The sequence below is a fragment of the Ovis aries genome, chromosome X, assembly GCF_016772045.2.
Source record: "Ovis aries strain OAR_USU_Benz2616 breed Rambouillet chromosome X, ARS-UI_Ramb_v3.0, whole genome shotgun sequence".
Classification (NCBI taxonomy): domain Eukaryota; kingdom Metazoa; phylum Chordata; class Mammalia; order Artiodactyla; family Bovidae; genus Ovis; species Ovis aries.
The window spans coordinates 23287618-23306914 of NC_056080.1; the positions used below are offsets into that span (position 1 = coordinate 23287618).

Genomic DNA, 19297 nt, shown 5'->3' on the forward strand with positions numbered 1-19297 from the left:
TTGCTTCTGCTCCATGGAAGGGTCAAATGAGAAAAAATGACTTAAAAAAGAGTTCATTAACAGGAAGAATGGTACTGTTTCTCGTACACCATCCAACTGGCAGCCTGGAAGTGGGGGGGGGAAGCCCTACCTAAACAAAAGCCAAAATCAACGGAAAATTGATATTGACCACCAAAAAAACCCAAAAAAAGCCCTTTCCCTCAGGCCCCTCCTGCGCTCCGCAGTCCCCACCCCACCTCAAACTCCTGAGTAGCCCTGTCCACCCCAGGAACTCGACCTTCACCCCAGGAGACTCTGTGGAGTCTGGTGAAGGTTTGAGACACTCAGATCTCGGGGAATGTCCTAGAAAGTTCCTGCTGAGCCTGCAACCCCCGGGAAAGGAGTGTGCGGCGGGAAGGGCTGAGCAGAGGTAGTTGGCGCCTACTCCCCGTGTCCGGGGCCGGGCCCTGCTTGCGAGCTCCGGGTGACCCGACGGCCAATATCCGAGGCGCCCCCTCAGCCTTGGGCCCCGCGGGCGCGCTCCCCAAGGTGTCCGGCGGGCGGGGGGGTTGCGGCTTGCCGGCCGGGCGGGCGGGCGAGCGGAGGACGCCCGGGGCTGAGTGCGGCAGCTGCCGGGCCTTCGCCCACCCGCGAGTCGCCGCTGACCTCTGCCCGCCCCCGCACCTGCCCCTCGGCCGCGCACGCCTGCGCCCGGAGCGGCGAGGGGACCCGCCCCCTCCCCTGGGCGCGGTCCGGGAGCGCGCGTGGAACCCGGCGGGGCCGGCCCGGAGACGCGTCCGCGCCCCCCGCCGCGACCGACTGGCCCGCGGCCTGGCGGGGCGGCGGCACCGGCTCCGAGAGCCACGCTAGTCACGCCGCGGCCGCCCCCCTCCCCGCGCCTGCCCCTCTCCCCAAAGGTCCAGCGCACTAATTACTACAAATTGAAACTAATTAAGCTTCTCTTCCCTTTCCCATCACCCTGGGAGCTTTGGCGAGACCCGGCCCCCGCGGGCGGGCTTACACCGAACGGTCACCTGGGGGGCGCAGGCACGGCCCGGGGGAGGGAGAAGCTACCGTCGCCGCCGGCGCGGGGAGGGGTGCGCCCGGGGGGTTGCAGATTGCGAATCTGCTTGGGTCTCCTCGCGAAACCTGAGTTGTTTGGATTTTTTTTACAAGTATATACATTTCCCAATGCCTGGATAAGTGATGTAATGACATTTGTCGAGTTAAGATCTGCCACTTGGATACCCCTCGCTGCCTTTCCATCACTGTTTCTGCGTTCTCTCTCCCACTCTCTCCCTCCCTCTCTTCCCCCCACCACACACCCTCCTACCCCCCCAACACACTCACTCCTCCCTGCTCCCCCTACCCCCGCCACAGACCCTCCTCCCCGCGCGTGTACCGTGTAGCCCGCCCCCTCGGAAGCCACCGCCTGGGCTCCTCTCTCGCGCCATTACCTGTCATCTCGGTGCGCACTTCCTTGTACGTGGCACTTTCCACGAACAGTTTCCTTCGCCTTCTCAGCTAAGACTCCCCGCTCGCTTCAAATTTCTGTCTTCACCGTCAACGCCTACAGTGTAGACTCACCCACCCTCCCTCAAGCCCACCCCACCTCCGAGGCCCAGGGCCCTCAGCTCCCACTGCAACACTACCCAGGAGAGCCGAGATGCACGTGGAAAGCTCCGTGGCGGCGGCGATCTTAACCTTTCTTAGGAAATTCTACGGATCCTTTGAGGATCACATTCAAACCAGGGCCCTCTGCCAGGAAAACGGGAGTGCAGATGAACTCTGGGGGAGTCGGGACGAAGGAACCCACCCGCGGTCTTATGGGGGGGGCCCTTCTACTGTCCCCTCAGCTCCTGTAGAGAGTATTCACACTTCCTTTTGTTAAACATATATTTTTGTTTTATTTTGAGCGTGACACTTCTCCACTAGATAGCAAGGAAAAGTGATAACAATTACACATTACACAAAAGTACTGTACCATTGCCTTTATCTTGAATGTTTCGGAAGCCTCTACAGTTAATAAGTTAAATAAAGGGCTTGAGTACATAAATATTTGTCTAGGAACCCTACCGTATCTACAACACAGTAAGAATCTACAGGAGGACAAACTTTTACCATACCACGCTGAGTGCAATTGCGTTATAACATTTCAAATATACAAAGCTCTGTTCTTTTTCTTTTTTTAATAACAATGGTATGTACAGAATCAATAATCACAGTTTGGTGACTTCAACAGTCCATATTCTAGCAGAGTATTTCCCTTTGGTTTGATATAAAAACCTTGGTTGATGTATGATAAAGAAGAGAACAAGAACAAGACGCCCCTTTCCGTTAAGTGCACTGTTAGCTATCTTACAGATTCGCATTCGCTTCCCCGCCGCCGAAGGCTGGGGCCACGCTGGCAAGATCAACTTAGAGCGCCAAAATGCTATTTGGAAAAAAAAAAAAAAAGCTAAGTGGGGTGTCAGGAGGCAGAGAGGTTGGGGTTTTTAAATTGTTAACTTCAATACCAGGTGACTTAGGGAGAAAACCTCCCCGATATTTTCAATAAAAGAACGGGAGAGAGTGGACATTTGAGTTGGAGCGAAGTTGGCAGGGGCAGGGGCGGGTGGACAGCCAGCCGAGGAGGTGCCACGTCCGGGTAGCGCCGAGGGCTGCCTTGTCCGCGTCCAGGCTGCTGCGAAGGCGGCTGCGCTCTCTCAGTGCCGTCTCGGGAGTGTGCTGGTCCTCTGTTTCCATTTGGTCTTGAGTGGTGCTGAGTGAGGTGACCTTTCGGGTCGCGCCCGGGGCGCGAGGGTGGAGGGAAGCCTTTAGCACACCTCCTTGCCCGTGCTGGTGCCCGGCAGGATATTGAGCTGCGTCAGCTGCGCGGCGTGCTCCTTGGCCTTGAGCCTCAGCGCCGCTATGCTCGAGGCGCGTCTGTCTGCAGCCGCCGTGGCCGGGTCGGCCAGCGCGCCCGACGCCACTGCGCCCTCCACGGCCGGCGTGGGCTGTCTCAGGAGCGCGGCCGCGGTCGACGCGCTGGTCAGGGGGGCCATGGTGGAAAAGAGCCTGCAGGGAGAGCAAAACAGCGCGGTGACGCCCCGAGAGCTGCGCGCAGCGCCTCGTGCAGCCTTTCCCGCCGCCTCTCCCCGGCGGACCAGAGGGGCGCCGCCGCTGGGGCGCAGAGTCGCAGGTCCGGGGCTGGCTCGGGGCTGGCTCGGGGCTGGGGAGTAGCTGGAGGCGCGGGCGGGAGGCTGGGACGTTCTAACGGTTTACTAGGGCAGGAAACGAACAGAGTGGAAAAAAGACCGAGGGGCCAGATATTCCTGGAGGGACCAGAGCCGTGGCGGAAGCAAGCCCCGAGTCCCCGAACCCCACGGCCCCACGGCGCGGATTCTGGGCTTTCGCTTAAGAAGGGAGTGTACTTTAGACTGAGAGCTCCGACTGCCTATAATACTATTTGCCGAGAGAGAGAAGAAGAGAGACAAAAAGGAGAGAAAGGGAGAAGAAAAAGAGAAAGGACAAAGTGGGATTAAAACTGAGAAAGACCTGTGCTGCACTTTGTACTCCTTCTATAGAACGCCTTCTCGGCCCGGGGCTCCTTTCACCCTGGAAAAGCTGGTCTTGTTTGCTAGCCTTCCCGCCGCCGCGGCCGCCCTCCTGCGCCAGGCAGAGCTGCCAGAGCCCGACGGACGACCGCGAGGTGGGGATGGGGGCTCCCGCCTGTTGATTTCCGCTCGCCAGGCAACTATGACCCGCCAGCACCGCATTCTCTGCGCCCCGTGCAGTCACCAGTACCAAAGAGCCCCCGGACCCGCGCCCCCTCCCCTTCCCCCGCGTGCGGCGCACGGCGAAACCCAAGTCTGGGACTCCAGTCCGCGAAACCGCCTCCAGAAGGCGCCAGCATTGACCCGCACGCGCTTCCACCCTCTGCACTGCGGCGAGCCAGACTTGCGGCAGAGGCCGAGCCGCCCCTGACCCTCAATGCCACCACCACCACTGCCGCTAACTCCCAGGGCTTTGGCTCCGGCCCCCGGAAGGCCAACTCAGAGTTTCCACCATTAGAAATGAGCCCACCTGAGCTCGAGGAGCGCCCCCCCGCTTCTCCCAAGCCCACCCTCCACCTCTCGTCCCACCTCCACCGCACCCTTCTTCCAGCCTCTCCAAATGTCGCAGCTGATACTCCAGCCATGGTTTGGCAACTTTAACAAGGCACTTGTTGTGAGAAGAGGAAAGGGAGAGGGTGGTGGGCGAGGGACAGAGGACTTAAACATTTTTTTTTCCAAAAAGAAATAAGTGTGGCCTGGAGGGGGCGTAACATGCTCTGGTTCCACCAGGTAAACTGAGTCACTACACTTCAGTGCACTTTCTGTTTACTTCATTGGTTGTTACAAGAAAGTAATTTTACTGAGTCTTTTTTGAAATTTTTCTCCAAGATGATTTTTTTGTTAAGTGCCTGCGCAGTTGGATGAATCTATTATTTCTTTGTTCTCCCGAAGAGAGATCACTGAAGCTGCATTCAGTTTTAGTTTCACTGCGCTTTCCAACTTAATACATCTCTCCTTTGTTTCTTTGTCTGTGTGATTATACAGACTTTTAATTTCATCATTCGATGTTCATTTAAAGAAAGGGATTTATAATATATGATGAACCGTTTCTTTGATTTCGTTGTCTTGTGCTGCTTTGGGGGTCCGGGGTTGCATATATGAGGGTATGGTTGGCAGCGGATCTCTTGAATGACAAGGAAGGTAGAGTCTGGGGAAGAAGAAAGATTTCTTTGGACCCAGAGGGCCCTTGGCCTCAGGGCTGTATTCCTCTGGCTGCCAGGCTTTGGGGAACGAGGAAGGATTTTTGCAAAAGTTGAAAAGTCATCCCGGCTCTGCAGCCTACACCTGTACCCTTTTACACACACACCACCTTTGGTCTAGGCTGTTACTGCCTTCAAATGGTACTTTAAAGCTTTCATTGAACACTTCTAATTTCTGTGGTTGCTGTTGTTGCCACTACCCTTTCCTCTGCCGTTCAGTCCCGTCATTCCCTTCAAGATCCGCACTGTTTAAAGCAATATTAGAGATTATTTTCTTTGGCTAAGTCTCAAGTTAAGCCAAACAGGAAAGATGTGTGTAGTCCCTACCTATTTCTGGCCTCCTCCCAGGGCCCCAGCCTCTGTGCGTGTATGAGAGAAACAGCCTCCCCGAAGCCGCGTTTTACCTGCCGAACGCAGGGCTGATGAAGGCCGGGTGCCGGAACACTGCGGCTCCGAGGAAAGTGCTCAGGCCCAGCGGCGCCCCGCTGGGCGGCAGGCTGGCCGAGCCCGGAGGCGGAGGTAGGCTCGGGAAGGCGGCGGCGGCGGCTGCAGCAGCGGCAGTCCAGGCCGAGTCGAGCGCGGGATGGTGCGGAGGGAAGGGGCTGGCGTCCAGGTAGGGGCTGAGCGGGTGGGTGGCCGAGAGCGGCCCGGGGAAGGGCAGACCCGGGGGATGGGTCTGTGCGCCCGCCTTCTCCCGCTTGCGCCACTTCGCCCGACGGTTCTGGAACCAGACCTGCAAAGCCGAGAGAGGCAGGGGTCGGTGCCGCTCCGGCTGGGTAGGCGCTCCGGGCGGTCCCCGCCTCTTGCCCCCGTGCCGCGGGGCCCTCCCTCCTTTCCACTTTTCCACTGCAGCCCTCGCCCACCTCGCCCCTCCATGGCCTCGGGTTGTTCAAGGACACGTCTGGGACCAAAGGGGCAAAGAAAGAGGGCCTAAATAAAGTCATCTGGAACTACCAGGCAAGTGAACCCTTTCCAGTGGACATTTTAACTAGCCTGGTTCCTTTCCAAATTTAAGAAATGGTTTGTTGTATTTAGAAGTGAGGAAACCAAGGTTTACATGTCTGCGCTGCCATTTGCTTGCTGTGTGTCACTTAAACCTCTCGGAACCTCAGTTTTCTAATCTGTAAAATGGGGATAATAAAACTTTACTCATAAGGCTGTGATGAGGAATGAGTCAAATAAGGCTTGTGGAAGCTGGCATTCAGTGATGACTCTTGGGAACAGACAGCCATCAAGAGAAGAATGCACAGCAGCTTTCGGTGGCAAATCAGCTCTTTTCACCTATTTCAGGTTTTCCCAAGAGGTGACAAAATCTTTGCTCTCCGTTGAAAAGGGAATCAGGGAGGTGGTTTAATCTTTCCAGAAATATTTACTGAACACCTATGAGCACTATCCTATGTTTGGGGGCTTGAGGGGAGCTGGGACTGAGGGAAGAAATACCTATGATAATCAGCAAACAGGCATACAGTTTAGGAGGCAGTTGTAATGAAGTGTGGGGTACACAGCCTGCTATCTGCAGGGGCTCCATGCAGGGCCAGGTTGTACCAAGGAAGGCAGTGACTGCATGGATCAGGTCTACAGTGATATTTGGACACAGAAACCAGAGTGTGGGACACCTGGAGACTGGGCACATCTTCGTAGCTAATCGGTCCTTTCTTCTGGAGATGTGGTTTAAGTAGGTTATTTAAGTAAGATAGTTGTAGGTTGGGGGGAGGTTTTCAGCACAAGGTATCTTCCTAATTGTTAATAGAAAGCAGTTTTAGTAGAGACCTTTACCTGAAATGTGGCAGCTACCATGGTCTAAAAATAACTTTTAGGAGCATGAAATTATTTTTATGTGACCTGCTCATCACACCCACAGCTGAGAAGATACGCTCCTTCTCCCTTGAAGGCATTAGTATTTTTAGGGCTTAGTTTATGCCTGCACACAAGTCTAAAAATTAAGAATGAACTCTGGGGCTATACAGAATTATATTAAAATATAATGTAAATGATCCCAGAGGTATATGTTTTTTAAAATTTTAAGACATCTATGCCTCTCAGATATACACACTGGGGTTGTCGTTACTAGCACTGGTATCTAGGTTCGGTTTGACTTCTATATAGCCACCTAACACAAGAAAAATTGAGAATCCAAGTCAGTTGATTACTTAAAATTCTGCCCCAAGGGGGCCCATCCATAACATTTCACAGCCCTCAAATAATCTGTTTGAGAATCGCAGAAACATTACATTGTGGAAATTCAGAGACTTGAAAAAATAAGACTAGATGGGACCAGGCTGGGTGGGCAGCTTTTGTGTATCCAAATCTGTCTAGACAAGAATACCCGCCACTCCTCGATGGCAGTGAAAGGAGTAAAGGGCGGGGGGACAGTGGAGGCAGAATGCCCTCAAAGAACATGGAAACCTTCTAGAGACAGATCGGCTCTCGGCTCAACTGCAATTATCAAGATGTCCCCCTGCAATTCCTCATTATTGAATTAATACCTCTGAGGCCCCCCAAAGGTAAACGAAAGGACTCTAATAATTCATATTCACTTAATTACATCTTCTCCAGTGAATAGGGAGAGAGGAGAAGGGGAGGGGGCGCTCTCTTTCTTTTTAAAAGTTATTTAACTTTCCCACGACTCGTTCCCCTGAGCAGAAAATGCAGAGTTGCTGTCACATCTCTGTTTGACAATGGAGAAATGTGTCAACAGAAAGGAGGGGACAGGCCTCATCATTAGCCCTCTAATGCAAGAAGCTGTTGTGTATTAAATGAGCCATATGGAATTTATTGTGCTTTATCAGCGCTTGATTTTGACTGTAAAGTGATTCACTCAGCTCCTAACCCAGGGACATCTGTTTTCTGTTGGCCATCGGGGCTGCCCAGTGTTGATCGTCTCTTTGGTTATGGGGCCTGGGTTCGGAAATGCACTCTGGTATGGGGCTGCAAACACCTTTAATAGCATTGCACTCACTCCCTATTAGATCAATGTGGGCTCATTGCTATAAAAAATGGGAAATCAAATAGCATTAGCCAGCTCCTTGTGCGGGCGGAGGGGAAATCAAACAGCATTTTGCCTTCAAATGGCCCTGTTTGTTCTAGCACTAAGTGGGCTTTTATGAAGCCCGATTGGAGACTTAATCGCAGCCAAATACCTGCTTGGAGCTGAGCGGATTTGTCTAACAACCAAATCCATGCTCCATCCCATTATTTCAACCAGGAAAAGTCAGTTCGCAGATTGTTTCCTACAGGGGCTGTGGACCAGGGGGCTTCTGAACTGCAGTCTCAGGGACCCTGAAACCCCACTTCTGATCCTGGACTCCTCCCACAAGGCTCCCAAACCTAGAAACCTTCCCCTTCCATCTTCCAGATCTTCATATTTAATATAATTTTGTGCAGGAGTGTTTTGGTTTATCTTTCTGATTCTGCTTCTCTTCATTTTATGAAGGGAGTCTCTCAAGAACCCCCTAGTCCATCAACCCATCTCTCTTCCACTCTTTCCCCAGCCCACTGCCCCTCCTTTCCTCCCTCTCTGCAGTGCGGCTCACCTGGACCCGGGCCTCAGTCAAGTCCAGCCTCATGGCCAGTTCCTCCCTATAAGAAAGCAACACACAGGCAGGAGGTCACTGCAGGCTCCAGCAACCGCCTGTCAGCCACCTTTCCTTCGCTGGCATCCTCTTCCATTAGGGTCTAACAGACACCTGGGCATCACCACCCCTTCAACACTGGAGTGTCTTCTATTTGACTGCAAACGTGAAAACACAATACACTCCCAGATACAGGATGTTGTCTATTCTATTGCATCATATTATATTCAAGAGTGACAGTGGTGACTTCTTGACTGTACAAGTCTCAGATTCTCTCTCACTCTTAAGCCAGAGTTAGATAAGACACACACACACACACACACACACACACACACACACACACACACACACAGTGCTTATGGCCTCTTTTGTCCTAAGAGTAAATGGGAGAACTCTCCACTCAACTAAAAACATTTCTCTCGCCCTCCTTGTTGCTTTCTGCCTTCTTTAAAAAATGCTCTCTCCCCTCTCCTTCCTCTCTCTCCAGCTCTCTGCTTTTCCTTCCATCTCTCTCTCTCTCCCCCGCCTTCCTCCCCCCCCCTCACCCCCTTAGGTCATACTCCCCATTACCCTCTGGAGATATGTTAAGCTTGTTAAGAGTTCAGTGGGGTAATTTTTCGATTAAACAAAATTCTGCGCACCTCCTGACTCCAGTGCCCACTACAAACCCTGCCCATCTCAGGGGAAGTCAATTTAACTGAAACCCTACCCCGTCATTGCAGTTATTACTGCGACAATTAAGGCAAATAGGAAACCATTAAGATGCTGTAAAACGGCTTACAACCTGTTTACCGAAAATATGAGCGCGACGAGAGTAATTGGCTCTCCAATCACTAATATGAAAGAGCGAGGCCTGCCCCAGCCTGGGACCCGGCCTGGCCCACACCTGGAACTTCAGGACTGGGAGAAAACTGGTTCACTGGAGAGCTTCCCGCTGCTTCCTGCTACAGTAAGCATCAGCAGATCTAAAACCCCCAAACCACACTCCTGCCTGGGTCCCAGCAGGAGCCAAGGGGCTCTAACTAGCCCCCTGGGTGGGAAAGAGGTGGGCATGGGGTGGTGACAAGCAGCCACCCCTCTTCGTGTACTTTGGTTCCCCTGGAAAAGCTAAAAGGGCAGACCTGCGTGCCAAGCGACATCACATCATTTTCTTCTTTTGCATTACTTGTGTATGATAAATGCAAAAAGTGGGCTGGCCGCTTAGCTATTTGATAGAGACAATTACTTTAGAATTTATTTTCTTTTTTAAAGATAATGAAGGGACTGGATTACACAGGGGAGGGCCAAGTTTAGCTCAGGGGATGATCAAGTTTAGTGCCTTGCCCCGAGTCAGATCTACTCTTCCGTTTCTGGTTAGGAGACAGTTTAGCGATTAATTGCTAGAACAACTACCCTGGAGCGTTGGCTCAGGCCTCCTGAGCGCTAAGCAATTTCTCCTCGGGTTCAAATGGGGCAGGCAGCTTTCCGGGGCTACTAAAGTGCACATTGAAAAGTCGTACACGGCTCGTGCGAAGGTGGGGCTGCTCGAGCTTGACAAGCCCAAGTCCGGGCTCACTCCTATCCCTTTTTCCCTCCCCGCTGGGGAAAGTTGGCCATACCTGGCTCCTCGGCTGTGCCAGACCTTAGCTTTGGGGTGGGAGAGGAAGGACCCCTGCCGGGCCGGCATCCCAGGTATGACTAAGCCGGCCCTCAGGGGCCCAGTTATCTCACAGGTACATCTTTCCCCCAAAACTCGGGTGAGTGGGAATGGAGCGGATCCAGGAGGAACACCCAGGTGTAGACACCAGTCAGAAGGGGGAAGTTCCCCTCAGCTGTTCTGTCTGCTCCCTGCCAGGCTCCCAGCAGTCCAAGCCTGCCCCTGTAAACCCGCGTACAGTAAACCAACACTGCGTTTAATGTGCGTGGAGGGCGATGGAAAGGGGAGATTCTGGTCGGTGCCTCCGCAGACCAAACGCTGCCTAGTTCTGACTTCCTTAGGTTATTCCAGGAGTCCTCAAACGACAGAACTTGGATCTTTTTAACGGCCTTCTCTACAGGCGCGGGCAGCTTCACTGCGAACTGCGTAACTGATACCCACCAGGCTCCCGGGGCATCAGGCGGGGAGGGCGAGCGCACCACACAGCGGCCAAAAATAGCCCCTGCTTAGCCCTGGCGGCGAGGGCCGGCAGCGCTGCTTGCGCCTTGCCTGGGATCTGGCGGGGACCCGGGATTGCAGCGCCAGGGGCCTTGATCAAGCGTGAGCGCTCGGGTGCGCACGTCTCCAAGGTGGCGCGTTAGGGCGCCCTTTGGAGAGGCCGTTTCTTTTTCTCTCTCTAGCTAAAACTTGTAATTACAAAAATCAAACTGGAGAGACCTCGGGAAGGGAAAAACAAAACAAAACAAAACCCATCCCAGTCTAAACTTACAAGCCCAGAGTAGAGGGGGTGGGAGGGTGTTTTTGGTCAACAGGGGTTTGGCCATTGGGAGGGCGCGCCTGGGGTGAGTCCAGGAGCTAAGTTCCTGCCCCAGCCCCAGGGCCCTGCCCGCCCACCTTCCCTCTCCGGGACCCACTCGCGCCCTCCAGCCACTGCTGCCACGATCACCCCTCGCGCGTACCTGGTGAAGACGTCTGGGTAGTGCGTCTTCTGGAAGGCCCGCTCCAGTTCCTCCAGCTGGTAGCTGGTGAACGTGGTGCGGTAGCGCCGCTGTTTGCGCTTCAGCAGCCCCTCCTCTGAGTCGCTGCCGGCAGACAGGCACACGCTGTCCTCGCCGTCCTTGCCCTCAGCGTCCTCCGGGTGCAGCAGCAGCTCCTCCTTGGGCGACAGCTCCCCGCCCTCGGTGGCCACGGCGGCAGCGGCAGCGGCGGCGGTCACCGCTCCTGTGGCGGGCACAGCGCAGCGCCGCGGTTCCTTGAGCAGCGCGCGGGCGTCGTCCTCCAGCAGCTCCTCCTCGTCGTCTTCCAGCAGCTCCTCTTCCTCGTCCTCGTCCTCTTCGTCCTCCAGCAGCTCCTCCTCCTCGTCCTCGGCGCCCGCGCCGCTACTCGCCGCCGGGGCGCCACCTGGGCCGCCGGCCGCGCCAAGGCGCTCGTCCGGGTGCCCGGCGCCCCCCGGGCCGCCCAGCTCGTCCAGCGCGGGCGGTGGCGGCACGAAGGGCGCCCCGTTCTCGCGGTACGACTTGCTGCGGCTGATGCTCACCTGCGGCGCCTGGCTGATCTTGAGCGTGTCCCAGGCCGCGGCGGCGGCGGCGGCCGCCGCCACGGCGGCCCCTGAGCCATCCGGCCGCTCCCCGGGCCGCGCGGTCGGCGGTGGTGGCGGCGGCGGGGCCTCCCCCCGCGGACCCGCCGTGGCCGTGGCAGCCGCCGCCGCCGCCGCCGCCGCTGCCGCCGCCGCCGCCGCGGCGCCCTGGAGGAGGCGGCCCCCGCCCGGGCCGTACAGGCGCCGCAGCTTGGGCGGCAGGTGCAGCTCGGCCTCGAACGGGGCGCTGCTGCCCTTGGGGGAGCCTGCGGGCAAGGGAGAGCGGTCAGCGCGCCGGCCGGCGGGCGGTCCGGGCCAGAGTCGCCGCCCGGGCCAGCCCTCCGCCGCTCCCTCCGCGCCCAGGCCCCGATGCGCGCGGCGCTCTCCGCACCGCTAGACTCCGAGCCCTCCCCTCCTTCCCCAGTTTTCTTGCCTTTTCTTTTTCTTTTTTTTTTTTTTACATCTCTTTCCCTTGCTCTTGTTTCCTTCTTTCTCCCTTTTCTCCTCCTCTATCGGTCCTTTCCTTTCCCTCTTTCATTCTTCCCTTTATTTCCTTTCTTCCGTCCTTTACTTCTTTCTCTACTCGCCCTTCCTTTCATTTAAAAATCACTTTTTCTTTCTCTCTCTCCCCGTCTCATCATTCTTTCCGCGTCTTTCTCCTCTCCCTTCCCTTCCTTTCTCTTTTGGTGCACTCCTCTCCCCTTCCTCCTTCCCTCCTTTATTGTTTTCTTTTTCTTTCCTCTTGTCCTCTCTTTCACCTTTTCCCTTCCCATTTCGGGGCAAGAGGGAATCTGCAAACATTCAACTTTTTAAAAATCACCACCACTCTGAAAACTTTGCGCACGACCTCTGCCCTCAGCTCTGCCATGCGTTCCCAGCTGCGGGTTGGCGAGAGGGGCCACTGCCTGGCGGGCATCGGGGGAGGAGGGAGCGGCCCAGTGGCCCAGCGTGAGGACCTGGCCCCAACAGCCCCCAACAGGAGGGGCGGGGGCTCCTCTCCCAGAAAAATCGTCCTGGAGAAAATGGGTTCGGAAAGCCCTGGGTGGGGACGTAAGGGGGTGCAATAGGCACAGAGCGCTCATTCCCCTCGAGGAAGAGCCTGGCACAGGTGCCACTGCAGGCTAAAAAAAGAAAAGGAAAAAGTCAGTTTTATTTTAAACGCCCCTTTCCCCGCTGTCCGCTCCTGTCTTCCAAGTGACGGTGCGGCTGGACTGCTGGTTTACAGATTTTAAAAGGCGAAACTTGGGTGTAACAGTTTCGGGGCAAAACGACAGTTGTTCTGGAATTTTTAATTTTAGGGGAAAATAGAGCTTTTAAACATCTCAACTCTAAAAAAACAAAAACAAAAACAAAAACAGCAGAGGAAAAAATAGCACCCAGAAGCTGCATATTTCATACACTTCAGATACAAGAAGGAACATTTGGGGAATCCCAGGGAGATGTCTTCTGCAAAGCTTGGGTTTAAAAGATCACAAGTAATCTACAATTTTAAAAAGAAGAAAAAAGCAGAACACCTCGTATAAAGAAATCTCCCCAAGAGGAAAGGCCAAGGCGCACTCCGCCTGGAGTCCCCATTCACAGCTTTTGGGGTTCTTCTCTTCACCAAGTTCTTACAAGAGTCCACCCGGCTCCTACTGTTCTTGGCTCATCGCCCCTCTTCAGAGCACCCGCAAGGCCACCAAAGGGGGTATTTAAACGACCTAAGAACCAATACCGAGAATCTAAGGGCCCTCAAAGCGAAGCTTGGTCTCTGCTTTTTCTGGAAGCAGAGAGGGAAGGAGAGACATCCCCCGGGAAGAGGTTTACCGCTCTTTGAGGTACCAGGCCTCAGAGTTGTTCCCTCTTTTATCTTCTGTCTCCAGTTGGACAGCCGCAGGCCCCTGGCCCCGGAACATCACACATCCAAACCAGTACCTAGCACCCTTTTCAGGTGCTCGGCAAGCACAGCCTTACCTTGCACGGCCTTTTCCTGGTCGGTGCGGCTGGCCAGCGGAGCGGGCAAGCTTTGCGCGGCTCCCAACAGCCGCATTTTGCACGGGCTCCTCCGGCCCAGGATGCTGTCGATGCAGTAAGAGGAGAGCAAAGTTGGAGATTTACTTTTGCACTCGGGCCTCTCGGAGCAGCCCTCCTCCTGGTACTGATTGCTCATGGCTGGGGTTTTTTTCCCCTGGGCTCAGAGAAGCGGGCCGCTGGCTGCCTCTCGGGGCGGGTGGGATGGATGGGTGTGTGTTGAGGGGGTGGGGTTAGATGGCTGGTTATAATGGATATTATTGCGATCTCTGTGCCTCTCTGCCTCTCTCGGTCGCTGGCTGCCGGCTCCCGCCCTGCCTGCGGCCGGAGTTCGCCCTCTCGGCGCTCAGGACAAGCAGTAACAAGTGTAGTGAGCCGCGGGCGCGGAGCTCTGGTGTCTCTCTCCTCCACGTGCTGAGAGGCGCCCTCTGATTGGCTCTCGCCAGAGGCCGGGCTGCTCCGAGGCTCTGCGCTCCCGGCAAAGCCTGGACTGGATTCCGGAGAAGCCGGCGGTGGAGGAGGGGCGGCAGCAGGCACGCACCAGAGCCAATTTTATTTTTATTTTTTGTTTTCAACTAGCAACTTTCTAAATACTCCATTCTGTTCCTGCCGCTCTTCCTTTAACCCTTTAGGGCTATCCCGAAGCTCTAACGTATTCGGATGTCAGGCCAGTGGGTGCCATTTGGGCGGCGTGCGCCCCTTCCACCAACCCGAGGACTTCACTCCCTTGGAGGCGAGGCCTTGAGGCTTGGCTCGCGTACGGACGGATTTGGCCCTTTGCAAAGCCAATGTTGCGCTCCCAGGACAGTGCCTTGACCTCAGTGGCCCTCAGCCACCGTCCTCTTTAGGGCAGACGGGCCGCCGGGGTGACGGCCGCCTGTAAACGTCTGTCGTTGGGGCGTTCAGTGTTCTCTTGTGGCCCAACGCCTTGAACTGTTAGTCCTCTCCCTGAGTCCGGCGGTTGCTCTCTCTTTAGTAGGGTCTCATCACCGTCTTCAACTCTGCGAAAAGTCCCCTTAAAGACAAAGGTCTGCCAAAGGCGCGCGGCCTTCTCTAGCGCATCTACAGAACAGGAAGGGACGGGCGAGTGTCGGCTGCGAGAAGGGGCAGCTGGCGACAGGCCCCGAGAGTCTCCCCCTTCTCCCCAGACACGCTGCCCTCTTCTCCCCATAAGTTCGCCTCTGTTAGGCCGTCACCCTGAAGCTGGACACTCTCCGATCGCGCTTGCAAGGAGCGGGATCTAACCGGAGCCCTGAGCCCTCTAGGGTGGGAGGGACCCAGGTTCGGCTTCAACCCAATCTCAACGCTTGAAGTTCTGAACTCCCCCCCCCCCCCCCCCCCCCCCGGCAAAGGCGAGAGAGCGAACCTCAGGGAGAAAGAGCACTTGTTTTTTCTTCTTCCCCAAACAGCTTCCAGCGCGTCCAGCGCTGAGAAACGGGACCCAACTCTGACTGAAGTTGTGCCGAGCCTGGGCGAGGGGCTAGCACGGGTGCCTTCTTTTTCTGGGTGCAGGGCCCAAGGGATAGCCGGGGGCCTCGATGCTGGCAGGGTGGGGACGAGGGTGATGGGTGGGAGAGGAGCCGGGGAGGGGGAATCCACGCCGGGTTTTCCTCTCTCAACCCCTTCAATGTGTCAGAGAAAAGCGTTTTACAAAGGATTATACTTGAATCACTTACAGTCAGTATTTAAAAATACAAGGATGCATAACTGGGATTTTTTTCAGCCATAAACATCTGCATAACTCTTGGATGCTGGTGGGTGGGTGGCAGACAGATCAGGCTGGCTTGGCAGGAGCATTCAAGACACAACTGGAGGGGATGAAGGGTTAGGAACAGGCACATCACTAATGTTAATACTAATGTGATATTACTAGTACTATTAAGAGCTAGACGAAGAGGATCTGTGTCTCTCGGTGTGTGTGTGTGTGTGTGTCAGTCTGTCCATCTGTCTCCGCTCTCTCTGGCTTTTAGTTTGAGTCTCACCAGTTTTTCCTATACTTGGATGATGGGAGTTGGGGGCGAAAGAGAACCCGAGCTCTCTCTGACATTGATTTTCTTTTAAGCCCTCTCTGTTGTTCCAAGGCCCCTGGTATCTTCTGTGTTTGCCTGCCTTTTTCCTTTTCTAGTCTCACCCCAGTTCTCTGTTATACAGCCCCGTTTAGCTTTAAAGTAACATTCTGAGCGCTGATTCCCTCCCCATTCCCTGTCCGGCTCTGAGCGCCCACTCCCAGGGTGCGAGTCTCGACGGAGCCGAGAGGCGGAAAGACGCGTAGGTCTCCTCGGAGCGAGCCTCCAGCCGCGGGAGCCTCGCGGGCGTCTTTGCGGCTGGTCACTGGGAGAGACAGGGGCGCTTTTCCCTCCCCAGCGGGCCCCGCGTCGGAAATCTACAAGACCCGGCTGCGGGTGGCTCCGTGACTTCAGAGTCACACTCCGTCACACGCAAGGAGTGGGTTGAAAATGAGTCCACAAGAAGACGGTGTTAAAGAGAGACACAAACGCACAACTCATTTCTGAGAGCCTAACGGGGTTTCAGCTCAGTGGAAGATTTCTTAGCTTCCGTCCCCCTCCTCCCCCTTCTGCAGCTGTTCTTTTTTTTTTTTTTTTTCTAAAAGAGTCGGACTTTCTGCTGGGGTGTATTCTAATTTTAATCATCCACTGCAAAAGGGGAGGTTAACATAGAATTTCTGATTCTGACTTAATGACCCCTGGAATTAAATCTAATTCTATTAATGGCATGTAGCGTCTTTCTTTGGGAAACCTGGTGCAAACACTAGCATTGTTATTTTATCTTGTGTATTTTTGGTATTTTCTAATCAATCTTCCCAAGTGAGGACACTATTGGGAAAGCACATCCATTCACTTCGGGGAGAAGGGCCTGACTCTGCTCCCTTTACACCCAGCAGCCCTGAAATGATCTTTGTCACAATTCAGCAGCCAAGTTCAAAATCTGCAGTTGGCTCTTGTTATTCCTAAAATATTATTTTTTTTTAAAAAAAGATAACTTTTCTAACATACCCACGGGGAGACAATCAGCTGGTATCTCCACAGTGTCTAATCAGAAGATGGGTTTAAGATATGTGTGTGTTATCCTACATGTTAGTTTAGAAAACAGAATGATGCCTCTAATATCTAAGAAGAATTTAATTAATTTGTTGAGTAGGTAGACTTTTCGGGATTGGGCTATAGGACTATGTATAAACGAACTTTTAGTTTAGCCAATTTCATGTTTGCACTGTCGGCAAGATGCCACTTTGCTTTCTTTTCACCTCACTTTCTCCACTTTCTTTTACCCACTAATCAAAAGGAATTTCATTTTAGTAATAATATTATTCACCTTCGTACTTTGTTACTCACCACTCCTGGTTCCTCTAATCTTTGAGGTCTGTAACTGTTGGTTTTCTTTTCCTGGGCTGCCTGGAAAACAATGGTTTGCAGTTCATCTGCTTTTAAAATCAATCACTAAGATAAAAATGACAATTATGGCCGGAAGTGAGGGTCAGAGGTGTTCAAAACTGTTGTTTATGGTGAAAAGAATGAGGCTTGTCCCCAGGATTGGAAATAATAATTACCTAGAAGAGGCGAATGGAAGAAACCCCTTTCTTTTCTGTGGTGAGAGCTAATTCTACGTTGTAGTTTCAAAATTATATTTGCAAGAAATGCGGGATAAGGGGGTGGCAGTCAGATGTTATTATCCAGGGGGGAAAAATGTTTGGAGGAGAGTTAACCTTGCACACTTTTCATTTGAGATGTTTTAATTTATTGTGCAATAGACACATAGATAAATAAAGCTGTGATGGGCTTCCAGCCACACCGGCCGGCTCAGGTCTCCTTAAATTATGCTCAACCGCTTCAAAACATATATTTAAACAATAGAAATAAACTTCATTGGAGTCTGGCGACCAATTTGGGAGCCATTGGAAGGGAAGACAATAAGTCCTGATTACACGCGAGGATTCTCTGTGATGTGATATCCCCTTTGCCAAGTCATTTTGCTGTTTTATTTATTTAATTTCTTTTTTTTTTAAACAAACTTTCATTCATTTATGGTCTTCCGCAACCTGCTAATTTAACACTGGAGCGCGTTATTGCAGTGTTAGGAGGAGAGAAAGAGGGAGAGAAAACAACAATACTGCAATGAGCCAAATGCTACAGTAGAATTAGAGCAATTATAGTTCTACTTGTGGGAGAAAACCTTGCTGAGATCAGGCAAACAAACTGAAGCCTTGTGAGGATAACAAGCGTCGGGATTGACAGCCGGTGCTGGGAAGAGCCGGAGGGCACAAACAGAAATATTTGCCTCCCCCCCACCCCCCACCCCTTAACTCCAACCAGTCCAGGTTTACCTCCTCAAATACTGCTTTCACAGTCTTATTCACTTCAGGCTATGCATTTCATGCACAAATCGAGGTCTCTCCTCCTGGAAGTCTGTTAATAGGAGGAAATGTATCATAATCTGCTTGCCCCTCGCCTTCTCTGCCCTCTGCTTGCCCTGCACTCCCTACCCCTGCCTCAGTTCTCCCCACGGCTGCTGGGATCTGTCTGTGGACTGTGTTTGTTGATGCGTTAACCAAAGAAGCAGCCCGTGGAAAGGTCCAAAGGGACTGAGAACGTAGATTTGCAAGGAAGGCTCCTTGGCGTTCGCTGTTCCTTCCGTCTTTGCCGTGTCGTCCGCCTGAGCCGGGGCGGGGGGGTGGTGGGGTGGGTCCATCGTCAGGGCTCGGCTGGGAGAGGTTTGTTGGGAAGCGGCGCTTTGGGAAGGGTCGCGAGGACCGCGGCCGAGCCCTCAAGGTACGGACGCGTGGGTGTGATTACTGTGTTAAGACAACTCCCCTGATTGTCAAACTTCGCCACTTTCGGTTACCCGCCGGCAACCAGGGGAAAGGGGCCAGGGGAGCAAAAAGTAGAGAGAAAACAGCTCCCCCCGCCGCCCCATCGCCTCCAATCATCCGTCCAGGCGGCCCACCGAGGCATTTTCAAGCCTGGCTCCCAGCACAAAGCGAGGCGGGACGGTCACAGCCTCACGTCTGCCCTCGGGGGGCTTGCGGGGGTGGGGGGGGGAGGGAAGCGGTCCCCTCCCGCGGGCGAGAAGCAAGTGGGTGGGCTGTCACCCCGAGCCCCTCGGTCGGAGCCCCCCATCTCCTGCCTCACCCACCCCCCACGTTTCCAGAGCGGAGAGGGAAACCTCGGCGTCCTGTGATCACCACCGCCTGGTTTCCTCTGCGTCGCCGGACGGCGGGACCCTGGGTGCGTCCAGGGTCGAGGCGTCCCCCGTGTAGCCGTTACTCTGTAGCTGCTACTCCAGGCGCCCCCGGACGTGGAGGGAGCATGGGTAGGAGCTCGAGTGCGGAGTAACGAGGGACCCGACGCCGGCGTCAGTCCCGAGGCCCCGCGGACCCCGGCTGTCGGCGTTCTAGCAGCCGAGCCCGGCTCGCGCGCTCGGCTCGGCGCCACGGCCAGAGGGCGCCCCCTAGCGGGGGTTCGGGGCGGGCCGGGCCCTCCCGCCGCAGCCTCTGGGGATTGAAGTTGGCAGATCCCCGCGATCCCGCAGGAATGAATGGGGGAAGAAAACAAAAGCCTTGGAAACATTTCCAAGTGTGCAATAAAAGACCCATCTGTACCTTTCTTTTCCAGCGCGTTTGTGGTTAATGTCCCCCCATGAGCGCGAGAAGGGAGATAATTGCTGGGTGGATTCTTGCTGGCGAACCTCAGGAAACACTGGCCCGAGAAGTG

At 54.4% G+C, this 19297-nt stretch overlaps 1 protein-coding gene across 1 annotated transcript; it reads right to left on the reverse strand.

The window, feature by feature from the left end:
- Nucleotides 1-1861: 1861 nt before the first annotated feature.
- Nucleotides 1862-13940, reverse strand: ARX (aristaless related homeobox). Its single transcript, XM_027963135.2, has 5 exons — nt 13512-13940; nt 10942-11824; nt 8308-8353; nt 5179-5507; nt 1862-3036 (listed from the first exon to the last, which is right to left on the reverse strand). The coding sequence occupies exons 1-5, from the start codon at nt 13705-13707 to the stop codon at nt 2796-2798; spliced, it is 1695 nt and encodes a 564-aa protein (XP_027818936.1). The 5' UTR covers nt 13708-13940; the 3' UTR covers nt 1862-2795.
- Nucleotides 13941-19297: the final 5357 nt, after the last annotated feature.